At 40.1% G+C, this 23,974-nt stretch overlaps 1 protein-coding gene across 1 annotated transcript; it reads right to left on the reverse strand.

Annotated features, from left to right (window-relative positions):
• Positions 1-185: 185 nt before the first annotated feature.
• On the reverse strand, positions 186-18,888 carry med24 (mediator complex subunit 24). Its single transcript, XM_034708092.1, is given in 34 exon segments — positions 186-548; positions 1,130-1,278; positions 3,924-4,004; positions 4,993-5,092; positions 9,413-9,496; positions 9,498-9,510; positions 9,591-9,657; positions 9,660-9,741; positions 9,743-9,773; positions 10,132-10,210; positions 10,213-10,317; positions 10,320-10,355; positions 10,358-10,392; positions 11,150-11,325; positions 11,781-11,880; positions 12,788-12,966; positions 13,175-13,257; positions 13,371-13,408; positions 13,576-13,718; positions 14,049-14,060; positions 14,062-14,112; positions 14,114-14,150; positions 14,432-14,518; positions 14,641-14,725; positions 14,836-14,887; positions 15,204-15,317; positions 16,080-16,230; positions 16,363-16,474; positions 16,638-16,861; positions 17,856-17,929; positions 18,014-18,052; positions 18,155-18,237; positions 18,350-18,480; positions 18,753-18,888. Coding segments are annotated over 33 exon segments (2,949 nt in total). The 5' UTR covers position 18,480; positions 18,753-18,888; the 3' UTR covers positions 186-431.
• Positions 18,889-23,974: the final 5,086 nt, after the last annotated feature.

The following is a 23,974-nucleotide window of genomic DNA, read 5'->3' on the forward strand; positions in this document are numbered from 1 at the left end:
GAAAGTTTTGGTCATTAGGGGAACTGTCCAGAGTCCCCCGTATGCAGAGTCATGTGATGGCTAGCATGTGATGATTCAGTTTGTCATTGTGGCTTTTAGGTCTCATGTTATTCTAAATTTACACTGTGACGTAACCAGAATGTGATGCTTCATATGCAATAAAGTATCCTCACATTGATCAGGAAGAAGAGAGATGTTTACTTTTTTATTTTAAAAAGGTATTTACACATTTCTTGAAGTGTGAAAAAGAACATAAAAAACAGCATAACAGTGTTGACAGGTACATGTTTATAGACAATATGAAGTTTAGACTACTCCTTTATGTAAAACATCCAGCCGATTTCAGAGCATCTCTCACCAGAATACAACTCACAATGTTTTTTTCTGCTCTGTCAATACTTCGCCAACAGGAAGTAATCTTAAAACCACAGTTACAAAGCAGAGATGGCTTTGGCGGCAACTCTCCTTCCTAGCGGCAGAGATAGGTCTGTGATGGCTAAGACCACTTTAGGTTTGGACAAAGCGGGCAGCTTCACCAGCTCTGAAACCTGAGTGCAGAAAAAGACAAATTAGGATTATTTTGTGGATTTTGTGCAGATTTATTTTAGAGGACAAAATTCTTGTTGCTTAAGGCATAATGTAATCTGGTCACTTTTATTGAGAGCTCTGCGTTTGGAGCTCTGGTTTGGTTTTCAGCGCATGCTGAATCTTTGCCCAATACAAAGAATTAAAAAACATAATTGGGAATCATTATTTCATATTAAAACAGATGCGGACATTCATCCTAAATCAGTTCCTTTTCCTTTATCATTATTGTTAAAGGTTCGGTAGTTCTCGATAAAGGTTTTCCTCTACTTAAAACTTTGCGTGACTTCATAATAAAAAATAAAAAATAAATCTTTTAAATACTTCACAACAGTCTGACACTTACAAGCCCCCACAACAATAAGCATCATAAAGAGACTTTTTAAAACCCATAAATCCTTGACCCTTGGATTGTCTCTCAGGTTTATCACTCTTTTTATGTGGTAGAGCATAACCAGCACTTCCTGGTAATGTCTGATGCAGCAGCTCCTCCTCTCTCTCCTTATCTCCAACTGTCTGGCTTCTCCCCCGGCTAATTACTCACCATCGTAAAGGGCATGAACTGCAGGATGCTTCCACGGCTCCCCTGCTCCAGGCAGTCGACACACTCCTCCATAAAACTCTGTACGAACTGGGTGTGAGGTCCCGCCATCTTGGAGCCCACGATGGAGGAAATGAGGAGGAAGAGGTTGGCTGAAGGTGAGGAGGATAGGTGGCATAAATTGTTATGGTTGAAGTAGTTTCAAATATTGTGACATTTCCCAGAAAAGAGGGGTTATTTGTTTGTGGTTATGCAGGTATGATTAAATATTACCCAATATTCATTTTGTCAGAGCCATTGAAAAATGATTCAAAAGGAAAACAAATCACTGGAGGTCAGAAAGTTCATCATGTTCGCAAGGCTGTACACAGGGCTGCCTTAGGTGGGAGTGAAACAATGCAAATTTGTGACAAGGCACAATCTACAGGTTTGAAAAAAACGTAAAAAGAGGGAAAAAATTAAAATTTTTCTGTCCTATAATTCCATGATAACTTCCATTTGGAAACATGTTACCACCCCACTTATAGGCGGCCCTATTGAGGCAAACATCAATCTACAAAGTGACCAAAACAAATCACAGAAAACACCTGAAAACAGACATAACTATACAAAGAACCAACTCTGACAATGTGATGACAAAACATTTCCATTTCCAAGAAGATAACAAAACTGGATGCATTTCATATTGAATACATTTAAGTAATGTACAAAAAATATGTGGTTAATCCCAAGGGTAGACAAGATGACTTCTTAAGAGTAAATTTAAAAGGATGTAGCAAGATCTTATTTTCCTCCCATCCAATAGTAGTATTTAAGCTGGATGTATCATATGTTCATTTGTACATGATCAAAGCTGACGTTACTCTGTAGGAGTTTGGAGAGGCTATGGAGAAGGACTTTTTTTTGACAAAGTTCTGGCAAACCATCAGGTGACTCAGGAAAGGGAAGCAGGGCTCAGCTCAGACTGTTCAATGTCTGAGCCTCGTCCATATACTTGTCAAGAGCTGCTGAGGTAGTCAAAATGCTCCTAAGTGGCAAGGCGCCAGTGGTAGATGAGATTTGCTCCGAGATGCTGAGGGCTCGAGACATTGTTGGGCTGTCTTGGCTGACACACCTCTTCTATGTCGCATGAAGCTCTGGGACAGTGCCTTTGGAGTGGCAGACCGGGATAGTGGTTCCTATTTTTAAAAAAGGGGGCCAGAGAGTGTGCTCCAATTATCAGGGTATCCCATTACTCAGCCTCCCAGGAACAGCTTGCTCAAGTGTGCTGTAAAGCAGGGGTTCTCAAACCTTTCTGCCAGCGACCCCCAAAATGTAGGTGCCAAAGACTTGTGACCCCCAATATCCCACGAAGTGATGAAAAGTAACTTCACAGTTCATTTTGCTGGTCTGCAGAAAATTAGACACCTATGCACATGTGGCTTTGTGTCCTGTGCTGTTATGAATTAACTGCTGTAACTGATGCTTTTGTTGATTCACTGTTAACTAACCCTGACTCTAACCCTAACCTTAGGAGCAATCGAGCAACAAAGGAAGGCAGAAAACTAATGCAAATAATGTATTTGCACGGTTTTAATTTAAAAATGAATTACTTAAAAAATACGTATTTTCAGTAATGGACAATTTACAACATTTTAGATTACTTAGAAACAATGAACATGTCTGGCGACCTCCCAGGGGGTCCTGACCCCTATTTTGGGAACCCCTGCTGTAAAGGACGTTCAGGCCGTTTGTCAAACCTTGGATACAGGAGGAACAATGCGGGTTCCGTCCTGGATGTGGAACAGTGGACCAACTCTTCACCCTTGCAAGGCTTCTAAAGAGGGCATGGGAGTTAGCTTCTCAAGTCTACACATGTTTTGCGGACTTGGAGAAGGCCTATGATCGTGTCCCTCGGGAGGGAGGGGTACTGCAGAAATATGGGGTTCCGGGGCCGCTACTGCAACTTCGGTCTCCGTATGACCAAAGTGAGAGCTGTGTCTCCATACTCAGCCCAAAGTCAGACACTTTCTGGATGCATGTTGGCCCCCGCCAGGGTGGTCTCTTGTCACCGATTTTGTTTGTGATCTTCATAGACAGAAATTCAAGGCGCAGTTGGGAGGAGGGTCTCCAATTTGAGAGCCTCAGAGTTCCATCTATGCTTTTTGCAGACGTTGTTCTGTAGGCTTCTTCAGACTGAGACCTCCAGCAGGCTTTGGGGCAGTTTGCAGCTGAGTGAGACGCAGCTGGGATGAGAGCCAGAACCTCTAAGTCCGAGGCCATGGTTCTCTGCAGGTTCTCTGTCTACTAGTGGATCTACGTTCCAATCCTCACCTACCGTCATGAGCTATGGGTCCTGGACGAAAGAATGTGATTGTGGATACAAGTGTGCAAAATTAGTTCTCTTCAAAGGGGGGCTTGGGCTCAGGTTTGGAGATAGGGTCAAGAGCTTCAGGGCTTCTGTAGCTTGCAGGATTATTCAAAATTACTTTTTCGTTTTATCTACCAGGTTATTGGACTCTCCAAGAGGGAAGTTAAACTGTTTTTTAATAGAAATGCCCACAACTTGTATTTTTATGATTCTACTTAATAAAGGAAATAGAAACCTTCAATGCTGTGGGTGATGAACTCAAACTGCATATCTAAAGACCTGGTGGCAGGGAAGGACGCAGTCTTTGATTCACATTCAACACTTTGTGCCTGATGCCTTGCATGGAAGCATCTGCATGTTATAGTATGCCACTTATGAACAGACATAGTTTATGTATATTGGTTTATTTTTCTTTGAAGGATGAAGTGTGAATACAAGAGTTCTCACCTAGGACTCTGTTGAGGGGGTCCCTCATGTTGACAGTGTGGAGCTGGGACGCAGAGAGGGAACTACTCATGGATCGGTCTCCTGTGACATAACGTGTAAATAACAAAGTTTATTTTTATTTTTAAAATATGAGAAAAAAAATCACTCACACTACAACTACATTTCAAGAAGGAAGTTAAAATTACCCCCACCGCCCCCTCAAAGTTTCAATGTGGTGGTTGCAAGGTTGTGGAGTCTCAGAGAGATCCTTCCTCTGTTGTCTTGCATAATCTCATTCTTTTCCATAAATAACCCTGTTAAGGGAGGTGAAAATAAAAGCCTGACTTTTGAATCACTATCTCATTCAGAAATGCTTTAATGTACTTTTTCAAACCGCTGTAAATGAACGTCCTTGCGTACTTTCTTCTTCCATGCTGTCAGCTTTTTTCTCTCTGAAGCTTGAAGTGTCTGGAAATTACTATTTGAATAGTATGACCAGTTTCCAAATAATTTCCTTTACAAAGAGTAGGTGGAGCTGTTGTGTGAAACTGGGTTTAAAAGAAACCCACTTAGTTTCAGTCTGAGGCAATGTTCACACATTTCTTGTCAATTGATGCAACACTGACATCACTGACGCCTACCATTTAGTTGTAGCCACACTGATATTACCAGAGTAGCCATCTAAATGCTAATCACGTCAGTCAGGTTTACAGTGGGGTCAAATCAGTGTTTTGGAACCAGAATATAATAACTTTACGACTAAAAATCAACACCTTCTTGTTGTTTTAATCTGAATTGTTTGAATCAAAATTTCTCACATAAGATAAAGTGCTGAAGTCCGAGCCTGCTGACAGTATAGACACTCAATGTCATATGATACATAGATCGGTCTATATGACCAAGCTTATTTATCTGTCGCTGTAATAGCTTGAGTCCTCACAAGACCTCAGTTATAGCTGACAGGGTCTTAGAATGTGTATTTGCTTTTTAAAACCATCTGGTATTTGTATAATCCTCAGCTCAGACTGACTGAGAGGCCACTGGGTTCATAATTAAACCCTGCTTTAAAACCAGACATTAATAGACTGACCTGGACTGGAGAGGGCTACAGGCTCGTCCTCGTTGGAGCTGAGCAGACGCATGAGTTTAGATGGCTGAGTGTCATCCAGGGGAAAGAGGCTGTTGTAGTCCTGTGGGTCAAAACAAAACAATAATTACTATTTACAATGTTTCACAACAGGTGAAACACCTAATCCCATTCTCTGAAGCTAATGGTCAGTGACGTGAACTAACTTGATCCCTCTTTTGGCAAAACCTTAAACAATTTTACATAGTTAGGCACGTTTTGCAGATCTCATACACTCTGCAAAACTCTAAACATACCTCTCCCACTGAAACACATTATGCATTGTGATACCATCGTGATGTACAAAGGTTATCACAGGTGGCTGAAGAAGAATACAATTACATATGGCGTCAATGTAGAGCTGGGTGATATGGAAAATTATGTAATCACGATAAAATATTTAATGTCAGTTGATATCAATAATTATCACGATAAATATCAAATCATTATTTCATTTAAATTTAAATGCAGATTTTTGGTCCTGAGTGAAAGTTGAAGAGACCAGACAGTGTGTTAGTTTGTTTCTGGATGAAGTTGTCTGATAAACTTCTTGAATTCATCATTTCTGATGGTGCTAACAGGAAGCAGGTCTTTTGTGTAAAATTAGATTTTTGTGAAGTTTTAGTTTGTAGTACTTATTTTTCTCAGATTGAGGTTTATTTCCATAATTGGATTACATTTACAACAAATATATTTCAAATTCTGTACTGTGTATCAGTTTAGTAGAGTACTGTTTTGAGTTGTGCTCTCCCCTTTAGATTACTAATGGTTACAGGCAGAGTGATATCGTTTCCCACAGTGCAGTGAATGCATCACGCTCTTTCGGTGCTCCGTTGTGTTAAAATTATACCGCGATAATTATTGTTATCGAATTATCGCCCAGCCCTACGTCAATGTACAAGCACAACGATTCAAAACTGAAAACTCTTGTTGCTAATGATGACAACAATATAAACCAGGTCAAGCACAAGTGCACAAGTGAGATGGAAGTTGATATCTAGTTAGAAAGTTGATATATGGTTTGGAGCACCTGAGAAGCAGAGGAGGAAGAGTGTGTGAGAGAGGTGACAGTTCATGAGGAGGAACAGGACAAGGAAGACTAAGAACAGAGTGAGACTCTCTCTCTGTCTGTCATCTCCGCATTGCATCCTATGAGTGTATTCTGACACAGAGACACACAGACAGCTGATCCTATATTAGCAGACACACCACTTATTCTGATGATGAATCAACCGGATAAAAGTCTGAATACTACAACATTATGAAGCAATGCAGTAAACTTAAAGTGCAAGTAAACGCAAGTGCAGACGACAGTGTGCAGGAGTCTTTTGTATTTTGATTGTAAACTTCTCTCCAATGAACCTGTTCAGATGTGCAAAAGTGTGCAGTGGAGTTACTCTACAGCATCTCCTGCCGGACACTCAGCAGATCACCCTCACACTTACTTTGAATATTTATTTTGGAAAATGTAACCGACTGTGACTTAGCTACAACTCTGGGAGCTGTCACCTCCAGAAGTTCTCAGATGACACAGCCATCGTCGGGTGTGTGTCCTGAGGGGGACGAACTGGAGTCCGGGAGGTCATCATGGACTTTGTCGACTGATGTGAGCTAAACCACCTTCAGCTCAACACCAGCAAGACCAGGAGATGGTGATCGACTTCTGCAGAAAGAACCCCAGACTGCACCGGTGAACATGCAGGGATGGACATCGAGAGGGTGGAGACCTACAACTACCTGGGTGTTCACCTCAACAACAAACTGTCTGGTCACACAACACCAACGTCCTGTACAAGAAGGGCAAAGAAGGGCCAAAGTCGTCTGCATCTGCTGAGAAGACTGAGGTCCTTCGGGGTGTGCAGGACTCTGTTACGGACTTTTTATGACACTGTGGTAGCGTCAGCTCTTTTCTATGCAGTGGTCTGCTGGGGAGCAGGTTGCACAGACAGGGACAGGAAACAGACTGAACCGACTGGTCAGGAGGGCCAGTTCTGTCCTGGGCTGTCTTCTGGACTCCATAGAGGAGGTGGGTGAGAGGAGGACATTAGCAAAGCTAACATCAATCATAGACAATCCCTCTCCCTGCATGAGACTGTGGGGTCCCTGAGCAACTCCTTCAGCAGTAGACAGTGGACTCTTTCAGATCATGTTCTACACCTCCATCATCCAGTCTGTTCTGTGCACCTCCACCACTGATTGGTTTGGATCTGCAACCAACAACTAGACAAACACAGACTGCAGCGGACTATAAGGACTGCAGAAAAAATCATCGGTGTCAACCTGCCCCCATCCAGGACTTGTACCGGTCCCGGGCCAGGAAACGGGCAGGTTAGCATCACCTCTGACCCCCGACACCCTGGACACAAATTCTTCAAACTCCTCCCCTCTGGCAGGCGCTACAGATCACTGTGCGCCAAAACAACCCGCCATAAGAATAGTTTCTTCCCCCAGGCTGTCACTTGATGAACACTAAACCATAACAGTGTAATACCTGTCAGATAAATACTCTCTGTAAATATACAAGTAACTAGACAATGCAACAATTCTCCAAGCAGAATTCATACTTCTATTCTATTTTTTTATTTAACTATCTTTTTTTTAAATTTAAAACTACCTCTGCTACTCACCACTGCCACTCTTTATCATATTATTTAAGCCTGTACATATTGTTCATGCCCTATTGTTGTTCTTTTGTATTTATAGCTAAGCTGTGTGTTCAAGCATACCTGGCCAAAAAAGCTGATTTGATTCTGATTCTGACTGGACACGGGACTTCCACCAGATCTGTGTCCGGTCCATCTCCGATCCGCTGCGGTCCGGCTCTGTGCTCTCTCCTCCGTCAACACACAGGAGCAGGACCGCCGGACAGCTGGATTCATGTGACCAAGGTTTGCCTGCGGTAATTACTGAATCAAGGATTCTCCTCCTCCTCTCCTCATCCATGTTGTCTTTATCAGCCTCTGAAAACCCCTGACTTGATGACTCCAGGCCAGCCTCCACTCTAAGTGATATATTTTTGTCATAGTTAAGTTAAAAATGATCTAATGATAACACAGAGTGTTTTATTCTGAAAATTAACAGGGTTTTCATTTTGTTTTTGGTGCCTGACTTCCTGTCCCGCTCCATCTGCTCTGTGCTGAATTGATGCGCCGTGCTCCAGCATCCGGCAAAAATAGAAGTCTTGCGTGTCTGATCCGTTGCGTTCCAACCTGCCGGATCAGAGACGCAGCTGGAACGCAACGGAGCGGATCCAGTGGAAGTTAACACATTGACTAGAATAGAAACCTATCAGATCCGGTACCGTGACGGATCGGAGACGGACCAGACACTGATCTGGTGGAATTTGGCCTTGAGACACCCACCCTGCAGGACAGAGCACTACCACAGGTCCTTCATCCCATCTGCAATCAGACTGTTTAACACCAGCACTGCTGTGTCCCGTTAATTAACCGCTAATTATCTGTTATCATCTTCATTTCACTTACATGGTAGTTACTGTGTGACTTGGCACTAAGTCTCTGTCTCTGTCTTCCGGGTCATTGTTGGTGATTTACACCGACAAACCATTCTGTCAATCTTCCATCTGAATCGCACTGATTTTCTCATACTGTGTATGTTTTTTTAAAATCCTGGTGCAATTATCTGTGCAATAACTTACATCACTATCTATTCATCAGATAGAAGTTGTACATAGTGTTTATATATATATATATATATATATATATATATATCTATATATATATAATATATGTATATATATATGTACTATTTGCCATATCTTATCTTATTCTATTTTTATTTTATTCTATCATTACTATTATTATTCTTATTATATTTTTTAACTATGTTAGTACATTGTTTTATTCCCCTGTCCTGTGTGTAAGCTGCTGTAACAAAATCATTTTTCCCAATGGGGGATCAAATAAAGTAATTGTGTAATTCATTACAACAAACTTTATTAACTTGCTTACTACTATAGTCTTAAAATATTACACTGTTTTTCCAGAGTGATCCCTTATGTAGTGTGTAATACCCACTCAGTGTGGTTTTTGTTTTGACTGCTGTGTGTGTGATTTGAAAGTGGTCTTTGTTTCTGAGCACAGATAAAACATTATGCCATGCTTGCTTGATTTGCCAGATCAGGGGTTTGGGGAATTTAGTTGGAAAGCTGGGTTGGGCGTTCCAGTTCGAGAAAAGGGTGGAAGGTTTCAAGAAATGCGTCTTAGTAATTTTGAGACACTGTAGGTGTCAGCATTCATTATACGGTATTAGATCAGTTTCCACAGATGGTATCATGTCAGTTCCTTGCCGACAAAAGTGTTGTAACACAAAGCATAATATGCAGTCCTGGTAACACAAACATGGTCCTGTGCGTCTGTTTTACCTCGATGTCTTTCTCTCTGTCTTTTGCGCTGGCTGAGCGGAGAACGAGCCTTTGTGATGATGAGGAGAAAGAGCTGAGCGCACACCCACACAGACAACCTGAGGAGTCATCAGAAGAGTAAAGTTAGCATCCCAAAACAACAAAGTAAAACTCAAAAACAACTGTATACTTCTCTTACTTTGCCAGGGCCTTCCCAGGGGGGTCTGCCAGGCTGTTCCAGTGGGCAGAGTCAGTGAGCAGTTCAGCAGGATGGTTCCCAGCAGTGTGAGGGTGATCTGCTGAGTGTCCAGGCAGAAGATGCTGTAGAGTAACTCTACCGCACGATTAGCCCCACTCCTGTCGAGTCTCCTTCAGCAACATCCTTAGACAAGATGCAGATATAGCCCTCATGTTAGAGAGACTTGATATAAAAACAGTGTTTTTATCATTTTAAAAAAGGTTCAATTTGGAGCTTGACACAGTGGTGAGATGGAGCAAAGCTAAGATGTAGGGTTTTAAAATCCTTTTAGGTCGCAAGTCAGTAAGAATTTATTGTACATACCTTGATTCAAATCTAAGTGATAATAGCTTTCACTAGGCGAAAATGATTCTACAGTAAAACTCAAAACATTCACAACTTATCTCTTCTTCCCAGCAATACATTAACCTGATATGTTTCATAGATCATGGTGCTAAATTCTATCCTGAAGATATCAGTTTTTTTTTCTGGTCTTCCTACCTTAACCAGATTTTTTGTGAACCAGAACACTCCTCCCATGTTGAGGAGACTCTCGAACAGATGCAGGGCCCGGCTGTCCACCAGCCTTTGCGCAGCACTGTCTGGAACTGCTTGCTCAGGGCCACTTGGATGGGGTCTTTGGCAGGCAGCAGGTTGCGGTAAGGGATCGGCTCCTGGCCCTCAACTGGGGGCGCAGGGTCGCGGCCGTTTGCTGGAAGACGTCGCGCACATGTGCTCCATGATGGAACTCATAATTATCACACTGCAGAGGAAAGACTTCTTTTGTTAGTGTGGATACGGATAATAGTTAAAACCTTATCACAGTTCATCCTAAGTTGAGCATGTGCAGAGTTTTAAAGTAGTACTTTTAAAGTAACTTTTTAAGTAGTTTTAAAGTAGTACTTGTGACCCTCTACTTGTGTAGAGGGTCACAAGTTTCTTCACAAAACAACAATCTAGCAGTTGTTTCAACAATAACTGTGTGAGTCTTAGCTCCACATTGTCAATCTGTTAATATCACAACCTCTGTCAACATACAGTTTGATCTGATTCAGTTAAGTGGGCCAGGGATTGATTTAGGACAATATCGAAGACCCATATAATACGATATGTTACACTTTCACCAAATCACCAAAGAAAAAAAATAGGAATAATATAGTTTTGAAAATGTTATATCTGAAAATTTCAGAAATGTAAAAGTAAAAATGTTCCCTCTTTTTATATAAACAAATAGCATTACCAATATATATATATATATATATTATATATATATATATATATATATATATATATATATATATAAGATACATTTACATGTTCTGTGTGGTAGATAATTGATCTCCTGTCTTTACAGATGATTGCATTGATAGCTGTTTCCACTTGGTATCTATGATATTCAATCAATAATCTATTTAAGATATACAGTACATGTAATGGTTCATATTGATGTTCCTTTCGCTTCTAATGAGTGTAAGTGAAGTGTAGTGAAGTATGAATGCGTGTACTTCAGTGGTTTGTACCGTTCATTGTAAAACTGCAGCGTGTTCTCCCCGTACAGCGGGGTCACCAGCTGTCGTATCATTGTCTGAGGCTTCTCCCTCTCATCCCTGCCCAGCATCCTGACGTGGGCCACCAGCCAGGCAACTGCGGATATAGCCATACTGCAAACCTTTCCCTTGATGTTATCTGTGATTTTCTGCATCCACAGAGAGAGAAAGAGAGGGTAAGAAAGAGAAATGGGCAGCAGTAGCGAGGAAAGAGGAAGGAAGGATGTGGTAAAATTATGTGAGGTCAACGGAGAGGGAAGAAAATGACTAAAACAGCATCCTTCCACTTTGCGTGATATGAAAACTTGCTTGGAGAAGGGAAAGAATGAGTAAGTTGCTACATTCGCAGGAATTTGCATCATCAATGTTAAAAGTTATTCACACATCACGCTCCACGTCACTGTCCTCAGAATATGTAGTGACGTGTTTAGTAATGGCTCAAGCCACAGTGTGGGGGAAAAAAAACTCTCAGACATGTTAGGACATGCCGGTTCGCCGTATTCGCTGAGTATCACACGAGCTACTGACACTTAGAAAATCTTTTTTTCATGTCACAGTAGGTCATAATGACATAAGTTACTAACATCACCTCAGTTGGACTTACCTGCACTGCTTCCACAGAAAGAACTCCATTCTCCCACGCGTTCAGGACTTCCAGAATGGCTGCTGGAGTGCTGAGACAGATTTCGTGCCATTTCACTTGACTGTCCAGAAAAGAAAAGAAAAAAATCTGATTTAGATTTATGATAATTATTATCATTTACATTTAAGAAAAAATTTATAAAAGTGAGAAATGATTTCTAATGTTCTCTTCAAAATATCAGGGAACTAGATGATGAACTATTGAATCATAATTCAACATGTGAAGTTTCTGTCTCTAAATAGGAATGACATCACTTAAGAGTAGTGAGTGTTTCATATATTGCAATAAATTATAAACAGGGTTTATATATTAACTGAGGGATGAAATCTTAAAAAAATATCAAACTAGACAAGGTTGTCACTGCTCTTTTATTTCAAACACACACTATCATTGTTTACATGCGCCTGAAATTTAAAGCATTCACTGATTTGAAGAGTGTGCCTGTCTGGTGTATGTTTTTGTTGATTGTTACTGTTCTGGTTTTTGTTTTGTTTTTTAACTCTGTTAAGCACTTTGAATTGCTCTGTGTATGAATGGTGCTTTATAGATAAACTTGCCTTGCCATACATTTACAGCTTGGAATCTCTTAAATTCATAACAAAGAGTCTGAAGCCACACTGCTACAAGAACCACCAGTTTGTTAGCATGTATTTGAGCAGTAGATCTACACAGCAGTACAAGGCGGTCTTCGCCCCAACATTTTTGCCTTCATTAGACGGGACATTTGAAGAGCGACAGTAGATCTAGGTTCGGCCAAAGGTACAGCTACATTATAATTATTTCATGTTTCATAAAGTAAAGTAGAATGGGGCAGATTGATTATCGTCTCCTGTTGACATAAATGGAAACCTCTGGTTTTGACTTTAAGTAAATCTATGAAACATGAGTGTGGTACATAATTGAGAGTAAAATGCTTAAACACGCACAAATGGTAGTCTTTTGATTAAATTAATAAGCATGCAACTTACACTAGTTTCATCTCAGAAGAGTTGTTCAGTAGGGTGACCAGGCTTTCCACCTTGCCAGGCTCTGGTCTGAAGCAGGGGTGGTCTGGGTTCAGAGTCTTGCCCTCCTCAGGCATGCATGTCTGCAGCCATGTTTCAAAGAAAGGCGTCTCTCCTGATGGGCTGGGGTCTGATAAAATCACCTGGAGAGAAGAAACATAGTAGCCATGTATTATAAGTACAGTACTCTATTCAGCAAGCAGAGAAGCTGCAGAGAATGTTAGCAGCCCTGCCCTCTCTGGACATCTGGTGGCCTAACAATGTAAGAGCAGGCTGATAAAGTCCACACTGAAGATGAACCATAACTGTTATACTCTGTTTTCTCACTATTTTGTATCTCAATGATCTAACCTCTGATCCATAAGTCTGCACGACATGGCACAGCATCAGGAAGGATATATCAAACAGCAGGGCCCGTACTGATGCAGACTTAGCTAAAGAAGAAGAGAGAAAAACACTGAGTGTTAGTATCTTGTTAAAGAAGTAAATTGTCAAGAAAGGAAGAAATTCACACATTGGAACATGTCACTCTTGGATTTGAACTCACATCCTTCCCCGCTGATGTGCTTTGGAAACTCATTGAGTCTGGAGAAAAAAAAAACGAAGAAAAACACATCCTGTTAAAAATAATCAGTTTCCAAGGCCAACTGGAGTTTCCGACTGGGGAAACACAGCAACACTGACAATCTGTAAATATGCCATTAAACATGCATGCAAGGCACTCAATAACTATGATTCTATGATTTACTCACTTAATAAACTTCCGGGCAAAGGATTTGAGCTTCCCAGTGGCTGCTGCTGCAGCTAAAAGCAGATCTAGGCTCTTTCCAGACAACATGTGTCCCAGGACTCCCAAAAGACCCTCAGGGGACTTAGAGTGGTCTGCATCTACTGTCTATCATAATGAGAAAATAGAGAGTCCACGTGCATTTATTTCTGGCTCCAATTATGACATCACCAGCACCATTCTTACAAATAAATATTTTTTGTTACCTTTGAGACAACACATGTTCATACCTTTTATTCATATTAAAAATTATTGGTTTTATTACAAACTATAATAGATGCTCCCTTTTCCGTCAGAGATCTGAACAGCATTTCTGTACCTTTTTACTCGCCGTCTTTTGCTTTTCTGTACTCTTTCTAACACCATTAATCACCAGTACTACATTACGGCTGGGATAGCCTGACAATAATACTCTGTATAGGATATTCAGTGTTGTACCTTGAGAATGTTTGGTGACAGTGGGCTCTGCTCTCAGGATGAGGCCCGGGTTGGTTTGAATGTTTTGCATTTTCAGCTGTCTTTTGCCTTGGGGAGAACTCCCTGTCATCAGTCCTGAATCAAAGTGCAGGGGGGGAGGGACAGAAAAGGCGGAGACAGAGGAGAGAAAAAAAGCAAGAAAAGAAAACAAGAATGGAGACCAGGGGTGCAGGGATACAGTGTATCGTATGAATATGGTGAACAACATTTCATCCATGAATCATTAACACAGCTGTCTTTAAGTTTTTGGTTTCTTATTTGTGTTGGACAAAACATTTTGTGACCCTGCTTTCTTTCGAGTGTTCTTCATGCGTATTTTTTCACTCTGAAATGGGAACCCGTACCGTTTTGAAGTGAGGCATCCTGTGTTTGAATCTGACAGCAGACCAAGCTTGTTACACTCCTGTAGGAGCATGCCGAGGCAGTCACAGCTTTGTACAAAAACAGAACATAATAATAATGAGTCACGGTAATGGCTATGAAGGCATTTGGCTTCTTCTTTTTTTTCTCTCTCTGCGAATTGAATGTCTTTGAGAGATTATGAGGCTCTTACTTGCATCTCTGATCAGCTTTGTCCAGGAGTGGTGTAAGCTTGAGTAGGTACTGAAATGCAATATTAACATCCTCCATGAAGTCCTAGAGAATATGTTTGTAGAAGTGAAGGGAAGGTTTGTTAAAAGACATCTTGAAACATAGAGTTTGTGCTTTTTCAACTAAATGTTACAAGTAATTGATAATTGTTTTAACCTGTCCTTGTCACCCTGAGGATACTTCTTAAGTCTCAGAAGAACTTGTGGAATCTGGCAAATAAGACAAGAATTTCAAATCTATAGTTATCACCATCGTCTTACTTTATTACCTTTTCACACCTTTCATACCTTATTTTATTATGAAGCAATAGAGGCGAAAAAGAACAATATTAAGACTTTGAAATGGAAATCAGATTGTGTAACACCATACAAACTTATAAGAGAGAGTAAAGACATGAACTGAATATCTTCTTGACATCAGCCCTTACCTTAATTAAACATATTAAGGACACTTAACAGTAGGGCCAAGAAACCAAGGCAGATCAAGTACAGATATGCGCTTTCTTCATATCAGAAATAATCTTACTTTGAGAAATGTGAATGCAGTCCATTTCAGCTCCTCTGTGCCCTCTGGTGACTCAATCAGGCCAGTGAAGCAGGCCTTCCAGATCTCCAGGACAAACATAGAAGTAGGAATTCGCTGTTCGGGACAATTTAAGAAAACTGTTGCTAAACCATGAAATACAAACAACTGACATACAACTTTATACCTGACCCTGATTTACAAACAATCAACTTTACAGACTTTTATGTGTACTTTTCCTAACAATCTAAGATTAGGGGTGCAACGGATCAAAAAACTCATGGTTCGGATCGTATCACGGTTTTGAGTCATGGATCGGATCATTTTTTCGGATTAGCTAAAAAAAAGAAAAAAGAAATTAGACAAGACAAATATAACTTTGTCCCTCCATTTATTTTGTAAAACACTTTGCCCATTAATAAAAATAACATTCAACTCAAAATTTACTGCATGTGCAAGCACCCTATCTGTGGGCCCAGTCCTGCCTCATTCACTGCATTTCATGGCATGGCAAGTGAGGGAGCAGAGGAACTTCAAAAGTTTCAATCCATTCTTCTTTCAATCGCTGATTTTCACCGTCCACTTTTCTTTGAGTTGCAAACTTGGAACACACCGTTTTCGTGCATTCTAGGGTCCTACAGCTGGCAAAGTGCCAATATGCGAACTGCTCCATAAACGAAAGTGAAAGTTAAAAATTGCACTCGCAGCATTGGACTCTAACTGACCCAGTAACAGCCTGTCTGCGTAGTGATTGTGGCCGTGCCGAACCGTGGAGAGGCATTCGTACGGATCACGGATCAATGATGATCCGTTGCACCACTATCTAAGATAGTAGTTTCATGCAGATTTCACATGTTTTAACTGAAACCAAATATTCACCTGCATTCTCTTAATCATCATCAGCTGCTCCACCAGTGGCTGTGTCTCTCCTGTCAGATTCATCGTCCCTTCCAGCATAATTAAGGCGTGGATGGATGGGAAAGATGAATGTAGCTGAGGGTCGCACTGCACAGACAGCATCATAGGAATACTATGGGCAGAGTAGAGAGTAGATCAGTTACGATATCCTTTCAAACAGGCTTTTTTTTCATTTGGCTGCAGAGCATCAGGCCACTTTCAAAGCTGTGTGTTTCATATTTATGAATGAGATGAAAATCTTCACCCTCTCACTAATGCCAAGCTGTCCTCTAATTTGGTTCTCAGTGTCTGGTTAGATATGCAGCTCAGGCCTTCTGTGACTTTGAGCATTGATTGCTCAACATTGCTCCAAGACCCTGTGTGGGAAGAGCAACAGAAACACTGTAAGAATTCAGAACAATCATGCAGAATGACAGATAATCTGTTTAAATTCAGGAGTGGTAAAAAAATCTTGCAACCAACTGTTGCAATTTAGATTTGGCATAGCAAAACCAACATAGTATTTCACAATTGTAGCACCTTGTTCCTCCAGCCTTGCAATGTGGATAAGTGCTCTGTTCTTGTTGCTATTCATCAAACTGTGAAGCCTCTCCTGGCAGGCCCTCAGACTCGCCTCTGTACTGGCTGATGGTCCAAGTTCTCTCAGCTTCTCACAGTACCAAGCACAGCCCTGCAGCAGCCAAACAACCACTCCCAGCAGGGCTCGACACAGCCCAATGCATTCTTCTGCTTTCCCGTGACAGCTTTGGAGTGAGGAGAAAGGAAGAGATAATTTATGTGGGGAAATGGTAAAAAGAAAGTGATACCGAAGTTTGTTTACAGAGCAAACATCTTGGGATTAGGGGAACAAAAATGATCAAGATTGTAGAGATTATAGTCCGCACATTAAAGAGTTGGAGGTATGAAGTTATGGCTGACAGCTGTTGTGCAAAGGTTTTATGTAAATTAGGGAAATAAACCCAAAGATTAACTTGTGAAATTAAGCAGATTCTGTTATCATATGATAACTTATTCTAACACTAACCAGTGTCCTAACAGTAACATTCTGTTTGAAAGGCATGTTACAGACATAAATATGGAGTTATATGATTTGCAATAGTTGTAAGAAAAATACTATCAATAACCTTTCTATTATTTCTACTCAAGGAAAAGAAAAACACTACAATAAAAAAAACTAAATAAAAAACCATATATATCCACAACTCTGCCGCCCGCCTGCTCACCCACACCCGCTCCCGTGACCACATCACCCGTCCTCCAAAACCTCCCCTGGCTCCCTATCAAACAGCGCATACATTTTAAAATCCTCCTCCTCACCCACAAAGCCCTCAATAACCAGGCCCCCTCTTACCTCACCGACCTACTACACCACCACATCCCCTCCTGTAACCTCCGATCCTCCAACGCCCACCTCCTCTCCCTACCACCTGACACCAAGCACCGAACCTGGGGGAATAGAGCTTTCTCTGTCGCGGCCCCCTCCCTCTGGAACACCTTACCACTTAACATTCGAAACTGCCCCAACCTGTCCACCTTCAAATCACTCACCAAAACCCACCTATTAAGAACTGCTTTTAACTTATGATTGCTTTTAAATGTATTTTATTCATGTTTTTATTATTTTATTGTTTTACATGATGTTTTATCCTTTGTGCAGCGTCTTTGAGTTTTTAGAAAAGCACTTTATAAATAAAATTGATTCTTATTCTTATTCTTATTATGGATTATTTTACATACCTGAGACGATGGCAAAACATGTCCATTATCTCCAACAGAGACTTGACACACAGCTCCCGAGAAAAATCATCAAACTATCAGAAAACAGACAAATCATGATAAACATTAATTTTACAAAAAAACATATGACATTGTTATTTTTATTGTGCATAACTTACTTTGCTAATGGCTGTAAGGATGCTGGAATAAGATACCATCTAAGGAGAGAGAGGGTATTGTAACTTGCAAAAAAAAGAGATGATACTATTTGACACACTGCATCGTCATATTATTCTACCAAACAGTGCTCTTTCTCTCACCTGAGAGCTTATAGCATATTTGAGGTATGACAAAATCAGTGGGTTTGGAGAGGGACCAATCATCGCCTGCTCCATCAGGGCCTCTGCAACAGAACGACAGAGTTAAAATCCACAAGGGACAGGCAGCAACGAACCTGGCGCCAAGTAAAATGTTTTTGCATGATGGTTAATAAACTTCACTGTTCTTCCCCTGACCTGCTAGGTTCAGGTAGTCCCATGTTGCTCCTTTTGGAAAGTTTTTCTTAATGTTGATGGCCCACTGATAATCACTCCAGCGCTCCTTCCATGCCTGCAGAATGGCTTGCTTCAGATTGACCACCTTCATCCTGGAAGAAACGACCCGCGCATAGGCAAAAATATTTATAATTTTAAAGCACAACAAAATAAGCTTTCTCATAATAGGATACCATTCAACCTGGCTAAATTGTGCTTATACTTTCATGTTATTCAGCTGTTTGACGTTAGCAGCTAGCTAGCGATGTCATTCATTCAAAGAACTAAATTAAGATACATTTGAATAACTAATAAAAATATAAGTATGCAGCAGCTTATACATTAAAACCAAGCTACGCTGCGTTACTCTAATATTAAGAGTTACCTGGCTTATTAAGTTTTCAATACAAAAAAAGGTGCTTGTTTATAGCTCCGAAGCTTCACAATCAGTTCACAATACAAACGCCATCTTTGATCTGAAAAACCTGATTGTTCATTGGTCAATGTCTCAACTCAGTAAGATCCCCGCGGATTGGTTGAGGAGGGAAACAACAGCTGCGTCACGGACTTTACGTAATGACGCAGAAGGATCAGAAGATGGCGCACTTTAGCTTTAAAGTTTGGGGACCCCGAGCTTTGGCACTGCTTTCATTATTTATAGTTAATTATCTATCTATCTATCTATTTATAAACGAAATGCTTTTTTTTTTTTACTGCTGCTATTTTATTATAAACCTGCACCGGTATTCCTTATTTAGACTTGTATATTGCTGCTACTGTATACTGTACCGTGTACAATATACTATTTGTGTATAACCTGTGATTTTTTATTTTGGAATAAATTCTGCTGGAAATCTGAATTTCCCGAAGGATTAATAACGTTCATATCTATCTATCTATCTATCTATCTATCTATCTATCTATCTATCTATCTATCTATCTATCTATCTATCTATCAATCAGGCAGAAATGTACGCAAAAACTAATTTTTACAAACAAATACAAACCAAAGGAGTAGTCAAAATGACTGTGTATTTCTATGATGTCTGTACAGGCACTGTTACAAAACAACCAACTAACGCTACTGAAGTTAGCGTTTGTTGAAGACAGCAAACTAGCAAATGATAGTGGATTTTAAATGTTTTATAGAAAGTATTTTTGGCTAAATTTCGTCAAATCTCAAATAATTTAGTCTTCATCTTGATGATTTATGTTTTCCATGGATGGCATTAAGTGAAATCTTTTGTTGTATTATGTAACCATCCCATTCACTTGTGTGATTCACTGCCTCCCTGCAGTTTCATCCTTTTTGTGTGTTAGCTCAATCCCTTTGAACAGGGTTTTTGTCTGTTATGTCACACCTTAGAAAAAGACAGAAAAACAGAAAAATAATTTTCTTGAGAACTTCCAATATCCCTGATATACATATGAAAACGTAATTATTGGGTTAACTAACCAAATTTAGAAGGTAAGAAAGGTTACAAGCCACAGTTTATCCTCAAACCGTAGGCCAAATGAAAGTTTGGGCTAAATACAATGTATCCATGCATGGTCTACAGAGTTTTTTCTGTCTGTCTGCTTCCAGTTTAGCAAAAAGGGATGCAATACTCCTTATCAAAACAACCTCTGAGAGTGATGGTCCTGCATTGAGTCCATGGTGACAAAGACCCTCATTCTGTCTAACACTGGAGACGTTGTCTTGGCTGGAGCGAGGACTCTACCCAGGGACAGCCTTGAGATGATGTGTGCATCTTGGCATAGTCACGGTTGGCCAGAGACAGAGGGGTGAAGTGGTTTATAAGTGGGGGGTTACTTGGGAAGATGTATCCCATCCCTGTTGAATTCCATTGCAAACTGCATTAGTGAGGGTGCTGACAGATTGAGGTCTACCCCTGGGACACTAGAGAGACTGGTTTGCGTTTGTTCTCATGACTTCACGGCTGGGACAGTCCCAGTTTTGCTGACTCTTATTATACCTTTCAGTTACCTTGGGATTATTAAGTGTGAAGCTTTTGGCTGTGGCATATCCCATTACAATTGAGCTCCTTGGTATTGTTTATGATACTGAAAACCTGCTAAAATCACGTTAAAGTGAATACCTTTATTCAAGCTTGTTTTTGCAGAGGGAGGACATGTTGCAAAACATGCTTTTATGAGTATTTTTATTATATTTTTTGAAAGAAATGCAAATCAATTCCTCAAATTTAATTTTACAGCTGCTTTGGGCACCACAGAAAACATCTAGGCTCTATTGTACTGGACTAAAACAGCTGATTCAGACCTTAGTAAATAACACTGAAACTTTGTTGGAAGGTATTTATTCTTCTTTTTTTTTTGAGTAATGTGCACTATTCATCAGATCCATTAAGGGAACTTGGTAGCAAACCCATTCCACATAGACAGGCAAAAGAGGACGATCTTTATGAAATAATGGAAGATTATGTATCTCATACTTCCTGGCTTGTGCCTCCAAGAAGTTGTAAATATGCACTGTTACTATTAGCCCACTCTCCTCATTTTACAGTGCATAACTTCACTGTCTTTCTTTCCCTTTCTTTCTTTCCTCTTAAACATACAGAAGGCCTTTGGGCACACACAGGTAATTACCAAGGGTTGAGAGTGAGGAAATGAGAGTGTCCCCTCAGGTTGTCCATTCATGTTGCTTCATGAATCAGGATAGACTTGAGGCAACTCCCGTCACAAAAAGAAGATAAGGCACACGATGCCATGTCATATTTAAGGCCTGACACTACCTCTTTCTCAGGTTTGAGTTCCCAGTGGCAGTCTTGACAAGAAGGGAAGGAAAAAACTAAAAGGCTAGTGACACATGCCTAGTAGACATTGTTTTTACTATCCTGTGTCCTGACATCATATATTTGGTGTACAGAGGTTAATTAGCCAAGTGAAAACCTGTGTGTTTGTTTGCTGACAATGACATTAAACGTCACAGGGTTAAGGAACGGCGTATATAAGGAGTTAAGAAAAGACAACCGTGGCGTTAGGAGAATCTGACTGCTTTTACACTCAGCTGTTGTAAATGATGTCTGGTATATCTGCTGTGTAAAGACTGCAATACACTGCAGATGGACTACAAAAAGTATGGTTGGCTCATATTGTGCTGTTTCATGAAGCCATATTAGTAAAAACTTGGTTGTACATGTGATATCATGCAGGTTATGATGCAGAACATCCACCTCAGGACGAGACAGCCATCAGCTGCTTGAACAGTCTGAATGTCTGAGAAGACCTGTAAGGTTTCATATCTCTAAATGTGAACTTTATATCATTTTATGAATTAAATCCCCTATTTACTGTATCCTGATGAAATAGTGTCCTTTTTTATTGAGTTTCAATACAAGCTTAAAGTATGCTGTCTTGTTTTATCTTATCTTATTTTATTTTAACCTATGTCTTCGAACAAGATTAATAATACAGACTCCACTGGGTCTATCTTACTATCAGCTTATAAATCATATGTGACGCACTCTGAACTGCAAATAAAAACGCTCTCAGATGAATATTTATTTATTTAGATAATGATGCGCAAATGGATGCATTTTGTCTGTAAGTATGAATAAAGTCATCAAATAAGCAGAAATTACACTGGATTTTGGCAGTGGTTCAACTTTAACTGCACTTTTTTATATAACATGAAAGTAAGGTAACAAATACTTTTAGAATTATTGATTGATTCTAAATTAGAGGTTGAAATGAACAAGAAGTAATGGCCTATAAGTTGCCAAAGGTGAGGTAAAATGATCGGCATGTTTATAATATCTCTCTACTCACCCTCTTCTCTCTTTTTCCCTCTTTTGAGTGATCAAATGAAAATGCTTTTTTTTAATCCAGTGAAGATGACTTCAAATCAGCTGCTGATCACTTCTTTTAAAGATGGTTTAGTGTGTCTAATGCTAAAGGAGATAAAAGGAAGCAATGAAGCTCCTTTCCTGATCATTTAAAGCTCTTAACGTGGCCCACACTGGCCTTCCTAACCGAAAAGGACTAAGCAATCAAACTAAGACCAAAGCAGCTGAGTGAATTCACTCATTCATTCTCCTTGGGATAACATATCACAATATCATTAAGAAAATGATTTTGTTTGCGTCAGTGTGACAGGATGGAAGTGCTGAGCACGTTGTACTCTTTTAAAGTGTACTTAGGACAACAAAAGAGCAACACCAGCAGGCTCTCTGCTTATTACACAAAATGACAAGCGTAGGTGGTAAGACAGGACTGTTTAGTCTATAATTTAGGCAACAAAGACAAAACATGTCTCAGTCACTGAAAAAGAACCCATCACGCTCAAGGACCTCGAAACGATTGTTTGTACTTTTTGTTAGCTCAACAGTGCTTTAATTCCTTTTAATTTTTCTTTCTTTTTTCACTCAAGCCTGCTTTTTGGCTGTTCATCCTTTGTTTTGGAAAGCGCATAGTCTGTCTGTTTTTATAGAATAATTTTATTTTTACAGTATAAAATCAAACATCAATTCTGGTTTCTATTAGTAGCCTACTGCCAATCATGTTTTGAATCATAACTTTCTTTCATAAATTGCCATAGTGATATTCATCACGTCAGTGTAGTTTATCATCAGATTACTTAATCAGCATGCAGTGACCTATTAAAGTTATTCACTTTGACTTAAATGATGTGTAATATATAATAACTCCTATATGCCCAGCACATATAGACCTGCAATAGGAACATTTGATTGAGTGATTCTATCACAGGACCTAAAGGGGTACTTTTGCAGGGAAATGGGGTGGACACAGAGGCACATGTGGCTTGACACTGAGGAGCTTTATATAGCTCCTTCAACACGATTTCCCCTCATTCTCCCGTCATCAAGGGTCCAGGCTATAGGGAGTTTGTACCAGCATTAATTATAACTGCTCTATATGGGCAGCCTGGCAGAGAGCCCAGCCAAACCACGTTCTTTCACATCTTTACACTGGCTCCAGTCTGAAGTATGTACAATGCTTTTTGTTTTATATCATGTAAGCAAGCGTGTTAGTCTAGACCCCAGCTGGCTTCGTTAACTGTTCCCTTAGAGTCGCAGAAGGGTCATTCCCATGGGATCCAAGGTGTCAACTTGCTGTTGTGTGATTTTGCCAAATTTAATGATGACGCAAGCCAAAAAAATAAAAGGAAAATTGCAACATTATCCTTCAATCCATGCATCCATGTGTCTATCCATTATCCATCTCTACTCTTCATCCAGGTTGTCTGGTTTGTTCCCCAGCTTCACACCTTTTTTGCAGCCAGTGGGTTACGTAGCAACAGCCTCAATGCCTCCATATGGTAATTAAAAGATTTTATTTGCAAGAGCCATGAGTGTGAAGAAAAAGGCTTGTGCACCCTTGGCACACATAGCTCTGGGATACAAAAAAGTGCTAACAAACCACAATTGAACTCAAGCCTTTTAGATATGAACAAAGACCTTTAAAACATACAGTTGTGCTCATAAGTTTACATACTCTGGCAGAATTTATGATTTCTTGAGTAGTTTCTGTTGTCTTTAAGATATAAAAAGAGTAATTATAGTTGTTTGATAATAAATGGCTTCACCCAACCACTAACCATGAGTAAAAAAAAGTTTTTCTCTTATC

Source organism: Notolabrus celidotus, chromosome 18, assembly GCF_009762535.1.
Source record: "Notolabrus celidotus isolate fNotCel1 chromosome 18, fNotCel1.pri, whole genome shotgun sequence".
NCBI classification, from domain to species: domain Eukaryota; kingdom Metazoa; phylum Chordata; class Actinopteri; order Labriformes; family Labridae; genus Notolabrus; species Notolabrus celidotus.